This window comes from Bidens hawaiensis, unplaced genomic scaffold (genome assembly GCF_021521415.1).
Source record: "Bidens hawaiensis isolate Kalapana, Puna unplaced genomic scaffold, B.hawaiensis_p1.1 tig00017762_1, whole genome shotgun sequence".
Lineage (NCBI taxonomy): Eukaryota > Viridiplantae > Streptophyta > Magnoliopsida > Asterales > Asteraceae > Bidens > Bidens hawaiensis.
This window is the reverse complement of record NW_027492680.1, coordinates 30,826-51,901: the sequence shown is the minus strand read 5'-3', so window position 1 is coordinate 51,901 and position 21,076 is coordinate 30,826. Positions and strand designations below refer to the sequence as shown.

At 33.3% G+C, this 21,076-nt stretch overlaps 2 protein-coding genes and 1 pseudogene across 3 annotated transcripts; 1 reads left to right on the top strand and 2 right to left on the bottom strand.

Annotated features, from left to right (window-relative positions):
• The first annotated feature begins 3,977 nt into the window (after nucleotides 1-3,977).
• LOC143554593 (uncharacterized) lies at nucleotides 3,978-5,687 on the top strand. Its single transcript, XM_077044311.1, has 2 exons — nucleotides 3,978-4,637; nucleotides 5,087-5,687. The coding sequence occupies exons 1-2, from the start codon at nucleotides 3,978-3,980 to the stop codon at nucleotides 5,387-5,389; spliced, it is 963 nt and encodes a 320-aa protein (XP_076900426.1). The 3' UTR covers nucleotides 5,390-5,687.
• Nucleotides 5,688-7,697: 2,010 nt separating this feature from the next.
• On the bottom strand, nucleotides 7,698-14,819 carry LOC143554605 (COP9 signalosome complex subunit 7-like; annotated as a pseudogene). Its single transcript, XR_013139049.1, has 9 exons — nucleotides 14,609-14,819; nucleotides 10,468-10,543; nucleotides 9,963-10,051; nucleotides 8,963-9,052; nucleotides 8,819-8,862; nucleotides 8,655-8,725; nucleotides 8,427-8,561; nucleotides 8,155-8,243; nucleotides 7,698-7,845 (listed from the first exon to the last, which is right to left on the bottom strand). The product of XR_013139049.1 is annotated as a COP9 signalosome complex subunit 7-like (transcript).
• A 2,931-nt stretch (nucleotides 14,820-17,750) lies between these two features.
• Nucleotides 17,751-20,223, bottom strand: LOC143554604 (serine/threonine-protein kinase D6PK-like). The gene is made up of 2 exons (XM_077044319.1): nucleotides 19,111-20,223; nucleotides 17,751-18,633 (listed from the first exon to the last, which is right to left on the bottom strand). Exons 1-2 carry the CDS (start codon nucleotides 20,199-20,201, stop codon nucleotides 17,766-17,768), a joined length of 1,959 nt encoding a protein of 652 aa, XP_076900434.1. The 5' UTR covers nucleotides 20,202-20,223; the 3' UTR covers nucleotides 17,751-17,765.
• Between the last annotated feature and the right edge of the window lie 853 nt (nucleotides 20,224-21,076).

Here is a 21,076-nt window from a genome sequence, read left to right as displayed (position 1 = left end):
AACTAAATATAGTCAAAGGTAAGACTTAAGAGACCATACACTATGTCAATGCCACCATTCATATCTCAACACTACCTATGTGTCTGTTTATGTGCTTTTTTAAGCTAACTAGGCTAGGGATATTGACATTTACCACTGTTGTTACTTAATACTTATTTTCACGTTGGTCGCATAAAGACCGCCTTTGCCATAGCAAACGTGCTCTTGAATCTTGATGCTAGCTAGTCCTTTTGTTACCGGAGTAGACGTATATATCAAGGCCAATGCACCAATGTGTAAGTAGACAAAATGAGGGTAGTAGCCATCGGCTTGCTAAGAGACAAAATGGTGGCCGTTCATTTAATAAATCTTCATTTTAATATAGCCGACAAATCGCATTATTGTGATGAAGCATGTATAAATTATTTCTTAATAACGTGTTTGAAATAAAATTAGAAATTCCAACCTAGTATTTTCTTTTATAAAGTTGACAAGATTTAATAGATATAAAATCATACCTAACATTTTAAAGGCACTAGGCTAGCTCACTGATCGAATTATTAGGCTATGTGTAGTGGAGAGGCTATAAAATGAGGCGTTTTGTGCTATGTGACGCCCAATTAACAAAATGTGAGTTTTTGTTTTAGGGTTGTAATGGTGTTGTAGCCCCTATATGTGTGTGTGTGTGTAACACATTTGAATATAATAATAATATTAGAAAGGAAAAAAGGGCGACAACTACTCCCCCCTCCCCAACAAGTCGCCCATTTGTAGCTCAGGGGGCGGTGTTCCACAACCTTTATCGCCCCAAAACCGTCAAATTTATCGCCCATTACATAGAGCCTTATGATGTTAGTTGTGTTTTTCACTTTTACATTTATTTATATAATTTTATCTAATCTAGATGTATTTTAGTGTTCTATTGTTTCTAACTTACTATTTTAATCGTATATATCATTAATGAAATTTGGTTTATGTATTAGTATACATATTAATAAAACGGTAACCTTTATAAATCATACATCGTATAGCTTAAGTGATTATATGACTATATATGGGACTCATAGTTGATCAAACGTGTTGCGCTAGTCTTCTTAGAAATCGTAACATTCCTTTAATCCAACCATATATATGGCATATGATCTTAGGACTATATAATATCGTAATGAACAAATGATCTTATGCAATCAAATAACCAAAAGTCATAATCACTATAAATCAAATTGTCTTTGGTTTAATCCCTTAGTGGCTTAGTGAAAGGGTAAGAACCGTCATTATTTAGTTAATGAAGGTTCATAGGAAAACATTACGGAGTTAAAGACACATATACAAATCATTAACTGATATTACCAGCGAAACATCTATAGATATTAGCTATGGAATACCGACGGATCATGAAGCCATCACTAATCATCGATGACATGTCAACTAAGAAATCAATAGTGAGTATAATCTTATAATTGTGATTTAAGGATACATTGATTTCTAACACTTGCCACTTTCCAACATAAAAGGACAAAATTTTGCACCTATACGGCTCGTATAGTCAGGCTGGCTCCGAGAAAGCAAAAAACGTTTTGGGTCAAATGCCAATTTTTTTTTGGGCCTTAATTTAAAAAGATGTATTTTGTTTGGTTTAAACAATTAAATTTTTATATTGGTTTACCTGGTTATAATTTGGGTTGTGTAAAAAAATTATGTATAAAAATAGGATTAAAAATGTATCAAATGAGACTAGACCCCATAACCTGTTGGTTGAACATAAAAGACATTTTCCACTAGACCAAGCTAGTGGTCATGTAATTGAGTTTAAACATTAAATATACATATTATTTTTAATAAAAATAAATATATTTTAAAAAAAATAAAATTTCGGGCCTAACAGTCTATTGGGCATGTGGCCGTCGACCACCCCGCCACCCCTATAGGCCGGCCCTACGTATAGTCTCTATACGAGCCGTATATGCGTATAGTTTGTCCAAATTACCTATATAACGTGGGGTAACCTATGTCTAAACTTAAAGGTAAAGCTGTAAAAGTTGTCCATGACATTGGTAAAGTACAAAGAGTACAACTACTCTATTATTACAATATATTTAAATCCTATGTTTAGCCTTTAAATTCCTGATGTCGTATGCTATTCATATAGGTTTTGTCCTTTAATGTTTAATTATTTAAGTATTTAAATCCTATGTTTAGCCACCGCACCCATCAACATTCAACAGTCAAGTGTTTGTTTGCATATCAACTACATATTAGGCTGAGGGGTGTGGGGGGCGCGAGAGGGGGCGCGAGTGGAGGCGTCAGCCAATAATATTGTGACGTGTGGCAGAGAGAGAAACTTGATAAGATAGGTGTTGGTTGTGGTGCTCGCGCCCCGGGACATAATGTGGAGGGGCGCGAGAGGGGGCGCGAGCAGTTTTAAGAGATTTGGGGCAAAATCACACATAGATCAAATTAGCAAGCAATTAATTAATCAATAAACACAAAATAATAAACCTCACAATGAGTAGTAAGTAAGAACCCTAGATAAAATAACCAAGCAATTAGGCAGTAAACACACAAAAGAATTAAACAATTTGGGGCATAATAACACAATGGATAAGAACCCCAGATCAATTAAGAAGCCATTAAGCACCTTATAACGAGTAACAAGGTTCTTCCACTTGCATTTACACTGCTCCGGCGTCCTCCGGTACCCTAACTCCTTCATCCTCACACTCACCACCTCCCACAGACTCTTATTCCTCTTCGCCACCGTGAAATCTCTCTCTAGCTCACCTCGTATCGCTATGAAATCACCTGCTTCCTTGTGCTCCGGCGTCCTCCGGTACCCTGTCTCCAATCACCGGCTGAAATTTTTTTTTTTTAATATACTTTAAGAGCCAACGGCTCAATTTATAAAGCCCCAACGGTCATGCACGCGCCCCGATGCCCACTTTACGCCCATTTCCAGCCGCTATCACCCTTGCGCCCGCCTCTTTTTCCGTGCTCGCGCCCCTCTCGCGCCCCTCTCGCGCCTCGGTGGTGTGGTGCTCGCGCCCCGGGGCGCGAGCGGATGGGCTCACGCGCCCCCTCTAGTGCTCCACACCCCTCAGCCTTACTAGTTTTATAAAATTGATTGCAAGCACGTGCACGAATTAATTAGTTGTAACACATTTTCAACACATTCTCAACAAACTTTTTTTCACAATCTCATACTCGATCTCATACTTCAATATCATAACATGTATACAATTAATAACGATTAATGACTATCCAATCTTCTGTTGTGTGGTCGACTGGTCGGTTTTTATGACCAGGTTGATTTGTTAAACCGATAAACTATCATAATCAACAGTCTAACAATCAGTCAATCGGTAAGAGCATTCATAGCCCATTCTCTACCATATCTATATAATTACACTCATGGACGAAGCTTAGTCCCCCCCTGTTTTTTCGCAGTAGTGTAAATTTACCCGTTTTCGACTGAAAAGTTAACCGGGGGCCCCAACGAACTTGTCCAAGATTCACCACTGATTACACTAAAATCATTAAATTTCTTCTTTCATTTGAAGTAAATACTATTTTTTTATACCTTATCATTATTTTTTATCTCTTTCACTCACAATCACTTTTAGAATATATTAAAAAGTTATACGGTATGAACAATGGAAACTCAAATTTAACTTTATCATATTCTCTCTTATGTATTCACAACTACTCATAATTATATCATATAATTTATAAATTTATTTATATATTTACAGAGAATGAGTTAAAAATGCTTTAAGGTTAATATTGATCACAAGCTAATAATATATTTTTATGCACACAACTTAAACAAATTCTAAAATATATCCAATGTGGTGCATATAAAATAATAACCAATATAACTTTTTTACTTATGATAATATTCTTAATACATTTCATGAATTTTAAACATGTGTCATGCATATATATGTGTGTATATATATATATATACACACACCAAAACCAAAGCTCAAAAAACACACAACATGGCGTTTCAGACAATTTCCGGTGATCTCCACTTACCGGAGAATATTAATCTCGAAGATATCCATTACATTTTACAAATTCTTTCACCGGAAAATCATTCGCCGGAAAATATTTCACCGGAAAATTATTCACCGGAATATATTTCACCGGAAAAATGTTCGCCGGAAAATATTTCACCGGAAAAGTATTCGCCGGAAAATATTTCACCGGAATGTGCTAAGAAGAAGAAAGCGCCGGCGCGTGGAAAAGACGCGCCGGTGGATTGGGCGCGGTACCGAGGGATAAGGAGGCGGCCATGGGGGAAGTTTGCGGCGGAGGTGACAAACCCGGTGAAAAAGCGATCGAGAATGTGGCTCGGGACGTTTGATACGCCAGAGGAAGCCGCATTGGCATATGATAAAGCCGCATTCGAGTTATACGGCTCACGAGCCAAGCTTAATTTCCCTCTTTTGCTCCGAGCCGAGGATCGAAGCCCGAATTTGGCTTCTAAGTTGTTAAAATATAAAAATACATCATCGTCAGCACCCTCCTTATCATCCAATTCCACGTCAGCAGGAAAACGACACCGTAAAAGACAAAAGAAGAATGAGATGGATTTGCAGGTTTTAACCGCTGAGGTGGACCAACAGGCAACTTCCACTAGTGCCACGGAGTACGAGGTGGGTAGTGAGTGTTTATTGTTCGATTTGGGTCCGTGTTGAGTTTAAAACGAACCAAAAAGGCAAAAACCGAAACTTTTACTTTTGTCGGGTTCGTTTCGGTTTTTTGCCATTATAATTTTCACCCAAAAAAATTTGGCCCAAATAATGAATTTAGAAATAAAAATATAAAACTAATTTTTGTTAATTAATAATTAATTAGTTATTATATATTTGACATACAATATTTGGGTTACATTATTTATTGAATTATTTATATTATAAAACTTTAACATAGCAAAAAAAATCTATTAGCTCGGGTCGGTTTGGTTTTTTGGTTTTCAATACATGCAAAATCAAAACCAAACCGAAAGTTGGTTATTATGAAAATATAAAACCAAACTATCAGTTTTGTTTTTAATAAGTTTTTTTAGTTTCATACACACCCCTAACTATCTGTGCATTTCCAGCTGGATACACTAATTTCCGATAGCATTAATCCGAACGACATGGCGGAACCTACAAGTGCTGAGGTAGAGGGTGTTGATATCTACTTAAATTGGGACCAAATTTTGGGTGAGGGCATGGTGGAGCCACCGCTCTCTACCAGTGTAGAGGTTGAGCCACCGGTGACCACGGATAAACCGGTGGAGGTGGCTAATGCTTCTAATTCACCTTTGGAAATACATATTGATACATCCATGTTTGAGAACATTTTTGAGGATGATGGTTATTTACATTCACTATGGAATTGTCAAGTTGTCAGGTGCTAATGTAATGGTAACACCGGGCGCAATTGGCTTGGTTTGTGAAATTCGTTAACAAATTCGGGTTAGTGAAACCGAAGAAGAATGTTTGTTTGGTAACACCACCCCTACTACAATTAGTTAGTTGTAAAACCGAAGGGAATGATTAGTTGTCACGCGGCTTGCTTGATTTACGCGCCTGGTACCCTAATAAGATTGAGTTATCTTTCCTTGTAGTTAGAATTATTCTAATTGTATTTTTTGTATATATTTGATTAATAAGTGAGAGTTTTAAATACCTTCTTTTAGTTTTTAATCATTACGGAACTCATATGGGTAGTGAAAATGTCATGTCACGTCACTATCACATAGATTAAAAACGCCCCACACTATTATGCATAATCGTTTCACCCACTCGATATAAAAAGGAAATAAAGTTGTAATGTAATAAGATAAAGTTAAAAAAAGTAAGAAACAAATTCAGACAATTGTTAGTTATTACTTATCGGCATATTGTTTATATATAAAGTACAAATAAATCATGCATGTATATTAAACTTGTAAAATGCGGTGTTGTTTACAACTTGATTACTTGAACTTTCACACTACACTAGTTGTGTGTTTTTATAATAATAATAATCCTACCTAATCCAATTTAGTGTGGTTATTAGTTTATTACTAACATCTACATTTCGAAAAAAATAAAAAAAAAATAAAATATCTAATACGAAACGTGTTGTCAGTTGTCAGATCCTCTCTTCCGTGATCTTCCATCACTGCCAACTAGGGCTGCGAAAATATCATTTGAGACCGGTTGATTCAACGACCCAAATAAAGATCGTCTAAGAAGCAACGTTATGTTCTCACTTAAGCCTATTTGAAATTTTAAGCAAAAAATGAGTTTCTTGGTGTCATCGTCGTCATCATCATCGTATTCAGTAAATCCCACATATAGCAAAAGCTCTGATAGGGTCTAATGAGGGTGAGATGTAGACAACCATACCTCTACCCCGTAGGAATAGAGAGACTGCTTCTGGTCCGACTCATGGCTTGATAATAGTTTTGCATCAAGCATTTGACATAAGGCACATAACACTCAACCATCGGCCAATTAGTGCATGCACCCTTGTCTTTCGGTTATCAACGCCACCATATGATGCCTGATTAACCTTCCGCCACTTTTAATGTTATTTTCACGAAATTAGTAAAATAACGTCAAAATTAGTGCAATTTTACTTTTGTCCCCCAAGAGCCCACACATATATACATTATATGCGCACACTAGTCGTATGTTTCTTGATTTATGTTTGATAATTTGCATAAACATGAAAATGGTCTCATTGTGTTTTTTTTTATCTATGAAATCTACTTTATGAATAAAATAAGATATCTCTTGGACACATGGAGCCTTATTGATCCTCGAATTTCAACAACCCTCTTCAGAACATCCATTATAGTCCTTAAAGTTGATAGTTCAGGACAGTTTTAAGAGCCCCCATCAAAGATAGTGTCAGACCAGCCTTGTGTAAGAAGGGATGAGAAGGTGAAGGTGCTTTAGGCTAGTTGTGAAGGACATTAAAACATATTATTACATGACCAGTTATTTTAGACCCACCATACTGATTGATTTTATAATGTTTACCCTATTACAGATAGGGGTGTGCGTGGTGCGGTTTTCGGCTAAACCCAAACTAAAAGCCAAAACTTTGATTTTTTGATTATTTGAAACCATTTGGTTTTGGTTTCATTTGGTTTCGGTTCGGTTTTTGTCATTTGAGCTTGCAAAATTTTAGGTAAGAAAAATTGGTAGAAAATAATGAATTTAAGTATAAATAATTTTGTTAATTTTTAACTAATCACTATTATACATTTGACAAAAAATATTTGAGTGACATATTCATTAAATTCTTATAAATTACTTAACATAACAAATAAAAAAATAAAATATAGTAATTCAGTTCGGTTCGGTTTTTTCAGTTTTTATTAAACGAAAACCGAACCGTTAGTTCGCTTTTTACAAAAACATAAAACCAAACCATTGGTTTTTGTTTTGATTCGGTTATTTCGGCTTAGATTTTTCGGTTTTTCGAAACGGTTTTTTCGATTTTTTGCACATCCCTAATTAAGACTACAATTGAGAAAAATCAGTAATATAACACGAGTGTCGTGATCGTTTATACAACGATCCATTAAACCGAGCAACGTTACCGGAAAATAATAAGATTGATAACTTAAAACAATCCTCACACCAAAATAATCCCAAAAACAATCCATAACCATCACAGCCAAATGATTCCTCCAAAAATAAAAATCCATAGTTTTTTAAACTCATAAAGTTCAAAAAATATCGTCTCTTGCTCTAGTAAAACAGATGTGTCATGTGTGTAACCCCGCTGAGAAAACTAACTAGCCCGCATAACAATCTCCGTCACATAAACTTGATCGCTAACTAGCTCCTCCCTTAACCCAAGGGGTGTCGTCTTCTGTAAAATTATATATGTATTAAAAACCACATTTAATGGTCCAAAAAGTCGGTAGTTAGGGATTAAATGTAAAGAAAACGACTAAAGTTTGCTATATAGGTAGTTAGGGATTACATGTGTTATATATATATATATATATATATATATATATAAACAAATGGGAAAACAACATGAAAACGACTCTCTTCGGTTATCATGAAAATGACTTTTATTAGTAACTGATTTTATTTTAGTTGCTGCGTATTTTATAAGGACAAATGTGAAACGCAAGTAATGAAAATATTTAAAATGGTCGGACCTATCACCTACCTCTTAGGTCGGCTTCGGTCTTCATCATAATCCATCACTCCACCAGGTTCGGCGAACATCTCCTCATGCCCTCGGAAGTCGATGTCTTCCTGCTCACAGTGTGTGACTTCTGCCACAATGTAAGTAAGATGCATACACAAATATCACTCAAAATTACAAGACATGCCATTAACGGTGTCAAAATGTTACTTTTAAGGTTTAACTATTTCATCATTTACTTCGTTTCCCATAGTTAAAAACACAAAGCAATGTAAAAAATAAATACGGCTGACCTTGAGGGAGAGTGTCTTTTTCACTTCTTCCATTCTTTCATCGGCTTCTTTCTTGTGCTTTTTATCCAGTTCACTCATTGTGTCGGCCCATTTTATCTTTTCTTGAATTGTAATAAGTTATCTGATGTACTTAACCTATGAAATGCCCAAAACATGTCAAGACAAAGTATTATTATAGATTAAGTACAAAATGCACAAATAACAGTCATAAAATATGACTAGGATTACCAATTTGATAATGTATGTATCATGTTCTCCAACTGTCCAGGCCTTAGATCCCTCCCGGCTGCAAATTGCACCTACGGTAACGACGAATAATATAAAGGAGAGAAAATTAATAAAGTTATAAATGATAAACTTACAAGTAAAAGAAAATAGATACAATTTCACACCTGAAAACATCTTCGCAGCTGTCCAGCTTGCCCCTAACGATACCCTATCAAGACGAGAGAATAAATTAAAACCACTCAAAAGCTATTCACTCAAGTAGCCAATATAAAATGAGAAATACGATTATAAAAATGGAAAGTACCTACCACATACATGCACTCATTGATCAAGAAATCTTCAAGCTCACGGACATTTAAAACATCCAATTCTTGCATCAGCACATCATATGGGAGTACCTGAAAAATCCCATAACTAAAAGTTAAAAAATATAAAGAGATAAGAAAGCAACCTGTATTAAATAAAGACAATAACAAAAAAGAAACATTGTTATCATATCATTTATTTAACTTACTAAATATGATTGACCAATTAAAAAACTTGAAGACATGTCTTTATCACAAACTACCCATCTAAGCCAATTTGAATTCAACTTAAGAGTCCAACAAAAACAAGAAAATTTAACATAATGATCCTAATGGACCCACCATCAATCCATCATAAATATACAATGATCAAACGTACACATGGGTTCCTTGTAAGTTTTGACAAATCATATAAATAGTTTCTCTAAATTTTCCAATTTTAAGGCCACTCACTAGGAAGTCTATTATTTCTCCATTTACTGTTCCAATATCAGTCTTCTCTAAAAATTTGTGAAAATAAACTTAGATATATGAAATATGTAAATGTTTGCATACACATATATGCATTGAGATCCAATGACGTACGTAAATGTTTTCATTCACATATATGCACTGAGATCCATCAATCACAATGCAAATTTCAAATAAATAGTAAAGCTAGGATGATGCATATATATATAGATATATATTCACACCGTATGTCCTGTCAAGCATATAAGAATTACAATAAGTCAGGCCAAACTCTCACTACACGTGCATATTTAATTCTGGTGAACAAAATTTGAGTAGCAGTTTTTCACTTTAATCAATACTTGAAATTGGTCATGCTCGAGAGGACAGGCAGCTTATAGCTTACATTATTTCTCAGAAGGAGATATTTCTATCCACAAACATCGGTTACCAATTCTAGTTGTGCTTATGCATTTATTGATTGCATTATTTTGAACTTGTTAAATCACTGTTTCTACTGACATAAGACTGAATACATGAAGAAAGACTTTACCTTGTTTGCCTCGGCTAGTGTGAGCACGGTGAGCTGCTTTAACTTGCGAACTTGATCAGGCACCAATGGTGGAAGACTACCAGCATTTCCTGCATATTATAGATATAAAAAAACTTTATCCCATCAGATATGTATCATAATGAACTACTCGGTAGATAGCATGCACAAACAATTAACACATCAATAAAGTCATCATAATCTAAATACACAGTCTCCGTAACCATTAGACCCCCACACATACAACTCTACATATTATAAGCAAAAATATAATCCTGCTTTGCATGTGGCATATGTTCGAATACTAGAGGTTTTCTTCTAATCTTATTAGATCATGGCTACTCAAGAATTAAGAAAAGAAAATGATTAGATACAAAGAACTATGAAAAGCATCCTCCAGTTCACATGCAAGCAGATGCAAAAACTTGGTATCTATATTGCTTGCCAGGCCAAATGATAAATAAAATAATTACAAATAGACAAAGTGAAAAAAAACGGAGAAACCTACTCTTATATTCACTCCAGGTTCCATGAGCAAACAATCGAAGCAAATCAATGTAAATAGAGTGTTCTGTGCCTTGAAGCTGCATAAGATCAGACATGAGAAATGAAATAAATTGAGGTGCTTGCAAAAACAAAAGGAAATCAAATGATGATGTAAACTGATGCCTATAATCAAATTACAATATAACAGATAATCGATACAATTACAAATCCAGAAAATGAATTCTGCAATAATGAGAGCATGATCAAATAACAGAGTGTGCAAACGATTACAAAATTATGCCCCAAGAAGAGTGGCCCAGTCTATGAAGTAACGGGCCATAAGGCCATTTGATTATGCTTTCCACATACACCGAACATATTTATTTATATATATCATCATCATCATCATCATCATCATCATCGTACTCAGTATATCCCACCAATAGCAATGCTATGGTAGGGTCTAAGGAGGGTAAGATGTAGACAGCCTTACCTCTATCCCATAGGGATAGAGAGGCTGCTTCCGGTGAGACCCCCGGCTCGATAGTAGTTTTGCATCAAGCCTTGGACATAAGGCACATATCACTCAATCATCGGGACACCGGCTGATCGGTGCATGTGCCCTTGTCTTTCGGCTATCAACGCCACCACATGATGCCTGATTAACCTTCCGCCACTTTTAACGTTATTTTCACGATATTAGTAAAATAACGTCAAAATTAGTGCAATTTTACTTTTGCCCACCCGAGGGTTCACACATATATACATTATATGCGCGCACCGCAAGCAGGGCGTCATATTTATTTATATGTAAAGCTAAAAATGTGAGTGATTGTTCCTCCTACATAATGAAACGTTGGCTCTTGAGTGACTGTGTCCTAGAACAGGTAACGCCGTAACAAAACGTTTGCACTGTGCAAGTGGGCTAAATCACTCAAGACATTACCAGAACCAGATGTCATAACTCATAACGACACAACCACAAAAGTGCATAATCAGCCCACACTAAAAAATGATAATGATAGTTAACAAAACGTTTGCACTTTTCAAAAGGCTTTCCTTTCTTAGCAATGTATCAAGTAGTTTCCAGAATCATAGGTAAAAACACGAATTTCACCATCACTAATGTACCATATATGATGCAAGAGAAACCTAGTTTTCATATGAGAGATGCTCCATTATATTATCTATACAATAATAACATAACCATAGTTTAAAACGCACTAACAAAAAAAATGAGTCCTAACTTCGAGCACGCATAAAGGCCGCTAAATCAAGTGCAAAAAATATCAATGTTTTAACCAATCAAAGAAACAGCAAACATAATCCATCTTCACTTGTGTACTACAAAATAGTAACTGACTTCAACTCTTTATGATACACGCAATTCAAAGTTTTAGCACAAAATCATCAATTAAAATTTTCCAATCATCTTTAGTTTTGCTATCTAAAAAGGGTTAGAGGCGTAGCTTGTTGCCCATAACGAACAAGTTTCGTTCAATGGAAAATGTAGTGTGTCTTTGCCCGCAACAACATTTTCCATTCAATGTAATACAACTATAATCGCTTAATGAAATAATGATGTTAATTACGCAATCTAAAACAAATCCTTATTGGTTATATATATATAACAAAACCAAAAATCACAACTTTGATAACAAAACCAAAAATCATACATACAATCTTTAGTAGTTAATTTCCCAAAAACAAAGAGAGAAGATGTCTTCTACTGTTGTCCCGCTAGATATATAATTCGAAGGTAACGATGGACCACCTCCTACTCCCCGGTTTAACTTTTAGAAATGGGCTATAATAGGAGGGATCGTTATGGTATTCATGTTGATGTACTACCTGTTTGTAGCAGTCGGCGTATTCAAATAAGCAAAAGCCGGCAATAGAAACCGATGTTAAAGAGGTAACTGTGAGAGATGGCTTCCATGTTGAAGTTGGGCTTGGAGTGGGGTTCCACTTGCCCATGCAACTGAAGCTCACCCCGAAACAGGCTACATTTAAGCTCACAGCAGAAGTAAAAAACCAAACCCGTAGCTCGGTCACAAGTTTGAATTACACCATCAGCAAGGATCAAATTCTGAAGCTTGAGTTCAAGTTAACGCCAGTGCAGATATCATTTAATAATGTAAATATTTGGTTTAGGTTGACCAGGGGGTTCGAGATGTTGGCTGCTATCCCATCGTTTCTCCAAAACCCCCTCAATCCCAAGTTTGAATGCGGTTTTGGGATAGTGCCTACTGAACATGACAATATTCATTCTAAGAGTTGTTGACCGATTGGCGAAGAAGAACAGCCACTTGATCATTTTTCTATTAATATATATATTATTTTTCTTATTATATTAAGTTGTTTCAAATATTTGTGTTATTGTTTGCTATAATCAAAAGCAAGTGTTTAAGGTTGAATTTTGATTATAACAAACGATAACACAGATATTTGAAACAACTTAATATAATAAGAAAAATAATATATATATATTAATAGAAAAATGATCAAGTAGCTATTCTTCTTCGCCAATCGGTCAACAACTCTTAGAATGAATATTGTCATGTTCGGTAGGCACTATCCCAAAACCGCATTCAAACTTGGGATTGATGGGGTTTTGGAGAAACGATGGGATAGCAGCCAACATCTTGAACCCCCTGGTCAACCTAAACCAAATAATTTCATTATTAAATGTCATCTCCACTGGCGTTAACTTGAACTCAAGCTTCAAAATTTGAATTTGATCCTTGCTGATGGTGTAATTCAAACTTGTGACTGAGCTACAGGTTTGGTTTTTTACTTCTGCTGTGAGCTTAAACATAGCCTGTTTCGGGGTGAGCTTCAGTTGCCTAGGCAAGTGGAACCCCACTCCAAGCCCAACTTCAACATGGAAGCCATCTCTCACAGTTACCTCTTTAACATCGGTTTCTATTGCCGGCTTTGCGTATTTGAATACGCCGACTGCTACCAACAGGTAGCACATCAACATGACTACCATAATGATCCCTCCTATTATAGCCCATTTCTGAAAGTTAAACCAGGGAGTAGGAGGTGGTCCATCATTACCTTCAAATTCTATATCTAGCGGGACAACATTAGAAGTAGAAGACATCTTCTCTCTTTGTTTTTGGGAAATTAACTACTAAGATTGTATGTATGATTTTTGTTTTTGTTATCAAAGTTGTGATTTTTGGTTTTGTTATATATATAACAAGTAAGGATTTGCTTTAGATTGCGTAGTTAACATCACCATTATTCCATTAAGCGATTACAACTGTATTACATTGAATGGAAAACGTTGTTGCTGACGGGCAAAGACACACTACGTAGTTTTAGCACACTAAGTTTGTGTTCATTTAATTAAACAAACGAACATGAACACATGTTTCGTTCGTTCATGTATGCTTGTAAACGTTCGTTTCTGTCCGTTTATGTTCATTTACATGCTAATAGAAAAATAATTAAATATTATTTTCACGGTAGGCCTACTTAATGGTTTTATATTTGTACGTTTATGTTCATTTATGTTTGTTTGTGTTTATTTACATTTGTTCATATATATTTGTTCAATTATGTTCATCTATGTTTGTGAACTGTTCGTTTAGATTTTAAACAAACAAACACGAACATGTTCATTTCATACACAAACGAACATGAACATAAATATCTGTCCAACTAAGTGTTCATGTTCGTTTAAAGTTAAATGAACGAACACGAACATACCCTTGCTCGTGTTTGTTCGGTTCGTTCACAGGCCTATCCATAACTAGGACACAAACGCAATGCTATTAATTTCATAGCCCTAAAAACGTCAGATACAGACCGAATCTTTATAATACAGAAAATTAAAAGTTTAGGCACAAAATCATCTTTATAATCTACTTGCTTCTTCAAACATTATATACATATGTGCAATTCTGTAGAATCTACGTATTAATCCTTAATCAGGTCTCGATTCGAACATAATGTGGTTCCATAGCCCTAAAACCAAATCCCTAATATGCAGCTAGTACATATTATGTTCTCAAACAAAACCTATTATACCTAAACATGATCCATCAATCAATCAGTTAAGTAAACTAATAATTAGCAAAATATAATATTATATAACATAATAATAATAATAATATAATAATAATAATAATAATAATCAGAAGAAAATGGACCTGAATAACGTTAGGTAGCGATAGAATCTCGGAGAAAGCAAAGAGTGAAGGATGTGACGTGGCGTCAGCGATGACGTGTGCGATAGATGAACCACCGTTGAGATTAGATGCTTGATTGACGAAGTGTTGGATCAGTTCTTCTTGCTTTTGCTCGATATCCATTATTATTATTATTATTATTATTATTATTATTATTATTATTATTATTATTATTATTATTATTATTATTATTATTATTATTATTATTATTATTATTATTATTATTATTATTATTATTATTATTATTATTATTATTATTATTATTATTATTATTAGTATTATTATTATTATTATTATTATTATTATTATTATTATTATTATTATTATTATTTATTATTATTATTATTATTATTATTATTATTATTATTATTATTATTATTATTATTATTATTATTATTATTATTATTATTATTATTATTATTATTATTATTATTATTATTATTATTATTTTATTATTATTATTATTATTATTATTATTATTATTATTATTATTATTATTATTATTAGTATTATTATTATTATATTATTATTATTATTATTATTATTATTATTATTATTATTATTATTATTATTATTATTATTATTATTATTATTATTATTATTATTATTATTATTATTATTATTATTATTATTATTATTATTATTATTATTATTATTATATATTATTATTATTATTATTATTATTATTATTATTATTATTATTATTATTATTATTATTATTATTATTATTATTATTATTATTATTATTATTATTATTATTATTATTATTATATTATTATTATTATTATTATTATTATTATTATTATTATATTATTATTATTATTATTATTATTATTATTATTATTATTATTATTATTATTATTATTATTATTATTATTATTATTATTATTATTATTATTATTATTATTATTATTATATTATTATTATTATTATTATTATTATTATTATTATTATTATTATTATTATTATTATTATTATTATTATTATTATTATTATTATTATTATATTATTATTATTATTATTATTATTATTATTATTATTATTATTATTATTATTATTATTATTATTATTATTATTATTATTATTATTATTATTATTATTATTATTATTATTATTATTATTATTATTATTATTATTATTATTATATTATTATTATTATTATTATTATTATTATTATTATTATTATTATTATTATTATTATTATTATTATTATTATTATTATTATTATTATTATTATTATTATATTATTATTATATTATTATTATTATTATTATTATTATTATTATTATTATTATTATTATTATTATTATTATTATTATTATTATTATTATTATTATTATTATTATTATTATTATTATTATTATTATTATTATTATTAATATTATTATTATTATATTATTATTATTATTATTATTATTATTATTATTATTATTATTATATTATTATTATTATTATTATATTATTATTATTATTATTATTATTATTATTATATTATTATTATTATTATTATTATTATTTATTATTATTATTATTATTATTATTATTATTATTATTATTATTATTATTATATTATTATTATTATTATTATTATTATTATTATTATTATTATTATTATTATTATTATTATTATTATTATTATTATTATTATTAATTATTATTATTATTATTATTATTATTATTATTATTATTATTACAGAACTTGCAGTTAACTGATTGATAACTGAATCAACAGAAGAAGAAGAAGTTGTTGATAGATGTTTGAATAATATTATTAATTAGGGTTTGAAATCGGAATGAATTTAGGGGTTTCGTGTTCATTGGAATTTGCACTGTTTCATCATATGCTGATACACGAGATTTGTGTACGTAATTCTAGATTTGATTACGCGATTATTTTCGGGTTGTATTTTCGGGTTTCGGGTATCACGGGTTCGTGTTAATTGGGTTTGAGAAATTTAAATCTACAATTGAAACTAGATGCTAATCTCTCTCGGGTTTTGGTTACTCAAAAAGCTTGCGGGTCGCTCGAAAAAGCTTGATTTTAAATGAGCTCGGCTTGATTTTTAAACGAGCCGAGCTCGAGCCAGGGTCAGCTCGGCTCGTTTAGATTAAACACTAAATTTTAATATTTATATATAATAATAGCATACCAAGAAATAAATAAATAAAAAGTATACATATATTATGTCAAAGAATAACTTAAATAGAACATATAAAATTATAAATTCTCTAGTTTATAAATTTAATATAATAGGTATGTTAAAATTATAATCTTTGTCTTTTATATATCAAAATTTGTAAAATATAAAATTAAAAAAAATAATAAATAAAAAGTTAAAGGAGCCCGACTCGACGAGCTCGGGCTCGAGCTTTAAACGAGCCAAACTCGAGCTCGATAAAGAAAACGATCCGAGCTCGAGCCAGCTCGATTAAGTTTGAGCTTGAGCTCGAGCACACTCTAGCTCGACTCGACTCGACTTGGCTCGTTTATAGCCCTACTCGGGTTCTTTGGGTTTGGGTTTGGGTTTTTATGGTTTGGTTAACTGGGTTTCGAGTATTTGATAGAGATTGTTGGCCCTATTTTTGTTCCTAGCCGTCTTTTACGAGTCTGAAAAGCTTTTTTGTTCCTAGCAGTCTTTTACGAGTACGAAAAGTTGGATCCTCATAATAGAATAGAGAAGGGAGGGAACGTGGAAAATTGAAAAGGTAGAAACAAGTAACTAAATAAACTGTTACAATCAAAATAATCGCAATGCATTAGTTGTAACCGAAGGTAAATGAGTGTGAACGTAATGAGCCGATCGAACAATGATGGAACGCAAGATAAAGATGGGTGTGATTGAAAATTTGAGCCGCCCCCCTCGTTTATGATTTTTTAATACATTTTGAGTCCCCCGTGCGGGCCGCTCGAGTCCAAGCTTCGCCACTGCTAAACACCCTTAATCACTATGCTAAAACCTTCCAAGAAAGTGAACTAGTATTACTCATTTAAATAAATAAAACCACCAGTCATCACATCCAACCAACCAAAATACAACAATAAACACACACAGTCAGTCATAACTCATAACAACATAAAACCAAAATCTATATAATCTATTATCTATATTAGACAAAGCTAAAAGAACTCAAAGTCCACAAAATTACCACCAGACTTGGTTTCCATACCCACCATTCTCTTACTGTCATTACTACCACCCGAACCAACCGAAGGCGCGTCCCGAAAACTCACAGGCATCGGTTCCATTTCCACCGCTCTGGGCACTTCAGGTGGCGTACTGCAACGAATTAAAGCCCAATTCACACCTTCAAAAAATGCATGTTGTTTAATCTCAGTAGCTCCTCTTTTAACTCCAAGACGGTTTTGTGGCTCTTTCGCTAACAATCCTTTTATTAAATCACAGGCTGCGTAACTAGTAGCGGGTGACTCGGGAAACTTTAACTGCTGGCCCACCACATTAAACAATGTGGCTCGGTTTCCCGAGCCTTTAAAAGGTGTTTTACCGTATAACAACTCGTGTAAGAATATCCCGAATGTCCACCAATCCACAGCGCTCCCGTGTCCTTCGCCTTTGATAATCTCGGGCGCTAAGTATTCATGAGTCCCCACAAATGACATGGACCGAGCTGCAGTCGGCTCTGCAACGAGTTCAGGCAATGCTCCAAATAAAGGAGTGAGGTCCGCTCGGGTTTTTAAAATGGTTCTTTTTTTGGCTTTTGGAGTGAAAACACGCGGGAGGAAGCACGAGGGCTGGATGCAAGTTGACGCGGGCTCAATGCACGATGACTGTCGTTTGGTAACGTCATTGTTTTGTGATGATTTAACGAGTGTAGGTAAAACTGCGCATCTTAACGAAAGGTCAAAGTCGGACAACATTATGTGACCGTCGTCACGTACCAACACGTTTTCGGGTTTTAAGTCTCGGTATACGACTCCCAGCATGTGGAGATACTCGAGTCCTAATAGAACCTCAGCTGCATAAAACCTGTTTGAAGAAAACACATTTTAAATGTCCGGGTGTGCATGAAATGAAAAGGCTGAACTGAAACAAAAACCAAAAGGTAAAAAGCCCAAATATATAATAATCATTTAGTTTATTAACTAAAAAAATAATTTAGGCCCAAAGTCATTATCTCGGGCCTATTTTTTTATCGGCCCAAAATTTTTCAAGCTCAAATGACAAAACCGAATGGTGTGCATGAAACGAAAAAACCGAACTGAAAAAAAAACCAAAAGGTAAAAAGCCCAAATATATAATAACCATTTAGTTTATTAACTAAAAAAATAATTTAGGCCTAAATTCATTATCTTGGGCCTATTTTTTTTATTGGCCCAAAAATTTCAAGCTCAAATGGCAAAACCGAAACCGAGCCAAGTCCAGTCCGAAAAAACGAAAACCGAGCCCAAAACCGAACCATGCACACCCCTAGTTAAAATGTTAAATAATAAAAAAATATCATACCTTGCTGCATGTTCTGAGAAATGTCTGCCGGGTTGGCGTTGTCTTAACGTGTGCAGATCGCCACCCGGGCAATACTCCATAACCAAACAAGTGAACCGATCGGTTTCAAAATGTGTATACAAAGTCGGTAAAAACGGGTGGTCAAGCAGTTGCAATATCTCTCGTTCAGTTTGAGCCCGCGACAGTTTCTTTCGACTAGCAAGCAACGCTTTATCCATCACCTTCATCGCAAAGTAGCAATGGGTCCCACTCAGCTCGGAAAGATACACGCTACCAATATCCCCACAACCGAGCCGTCTCAACAACCTGAAATGACTCATACCCAAAAGCCCGTCTCGGGCCCGAATAGCTAAAATCGCTTTCCACCTCGGGTCATTACCTTTATGAGGCTTGTTAACACTCCCAGTGAAGTTACACCAGTTACTATCATCACTTAACCCGCTACTATCACTCGCTCGACTAATACTCGTTTTCCCACTTTCGTAAAACTTATCAACACTAAGCATCCCGTGACTCCCGTCACTTGTAACATCAGTACTTGTACAACAACTATTCGCAACACTCATTGTAACAATGCCAGCACTATCAATGCTACTATGCGGGCTTACATTACCACTAGGCGGTAACGAAGCATCCCAAATACACCCCTTATCCGAATCTTGTAACGAGCTTTTTATTGATAAATCTTCTAGAAAAGGGCCTTTTATCGACAATGTTTTGAGTAAGCATTTTGGGTCAGGTGATTTGTTCTGGCCCATGGGTACATGAACCGGGCTCATGTCGATGTCAACGGGCTCAGGGGGATGACTAGCTCCCAAAAACAAAGCGGGCCCGATATTGGGCCCGATTTCGTCTAGAGAATCATCAACTTCTTTTAATGTAGTAATATCTAAAATAAGTTCTTTTTCATCATGGAGTGAGTTTTTACCATTCCATGTGTCCATAGACAGCGGGAAGTCAAAATCGAAATCAGAATAGCGAAGATCATCGTCGTCGGCTTTTAATGAAGCGCATTGCGTGTTCGGTAACTTATTCATATTGAATGATTGTTGGTGAACCGGAAGCTTTCGTGTTTCATGAATCCTTTTCATTTTTGTTCAATGTATACCATCACACGCCCGTTCAATGTGATCGATGGAACTCTGAAAGGCGAAAATGAACAGTCGATATTAGGGGGTGTGTATGAAACGGAAAAAAATGACCAGAAACTGAAATAACTGAAAAAACCAAACCAAAACAAAAACCGACATATTGGTTTTACGTTTTTGTACGAACTGAACTTATTATGCGCTTTTGGTTTTGCATGTAATAAAAACCAAGAAAACCGAACCGAATTTATAGAGTTTCACTTTTTTATATTTATTTTGGGTAATTCACAAATATTTAATAAATATAATACAATATATTAATATATAACTCACATATTTTAGCTTAAATGTATAATAATCAATTGGATATTAATTAACAAAGTATATTAGGCTCAAATTCATTATTTTGGGCCATTTGTTTTTAGGCACAAAACTTATAAGCTCAAATTGCAAAACTGAACCAAACCCAAACTGAAAACCGAAGTTTCACTTTTTGTTCGGTTTTAGCCCAAAACCGAAGTAAAAATTTGACCGGAATGTTTGTAAAATGTGGTGTGAAATCGAAGAGTAAAGTGACGTCTATAGAATCTATCTATAATAATAATAATAATAATAATTATAACAAATAACTTTCCGAAATCCTTAACTTCGTTCACAATCATGTCAGACAAAACGATAATAATAATAATAATAATAATAATAATAATAATAATAATAATAATATGTAGGAATCGAAAAGATTTAGGTGAAGATTTAGGTGCATAAACAATGGATATAATGTCAGGCCTCGCATCAGTGAAGGTAATTTCGAAATCCAAAATCAAAACCCACAAATGAGTTCCTATCAGACAAAGTGAAAAAAGAACATGGACTGGGTT

What these genes read in the sequence shown, in the direction of transcription:
- LOC143554593 (XM_077044311.1), top strand. Translation starts at nt 3,978, where the DNA reads ATGGCGTTTCAGACAATTTCCGGTGATCTCCACTTACCGGAGAATATT. An exon ending in CTAGTGCCACGGAGTACGAG is followed by an intron (nt 4,638 to 5,086) that starts GTGGGTAGTGAG and finishes GTGCATTTCCAG; the next exon opens with CTGGATACACTAATTTCCGA.
- LOC143554604 (XM_077044319.1), bottom strand. Translation starts at nt 20,201, where the DNA reads ATGAAAAGGATTCATGAAACACGAAAGCTTCCGGTTCACCAACAATCA. An exon ending in TTCTCAGAACATGCAGCAAG is followed by an intron (nt 18,634 to 19,110) that starts GTATGATATTTT and finishes TTCTTCAAACAG; the next exon opens with GTTTTATGCAGCTGAGGTTC.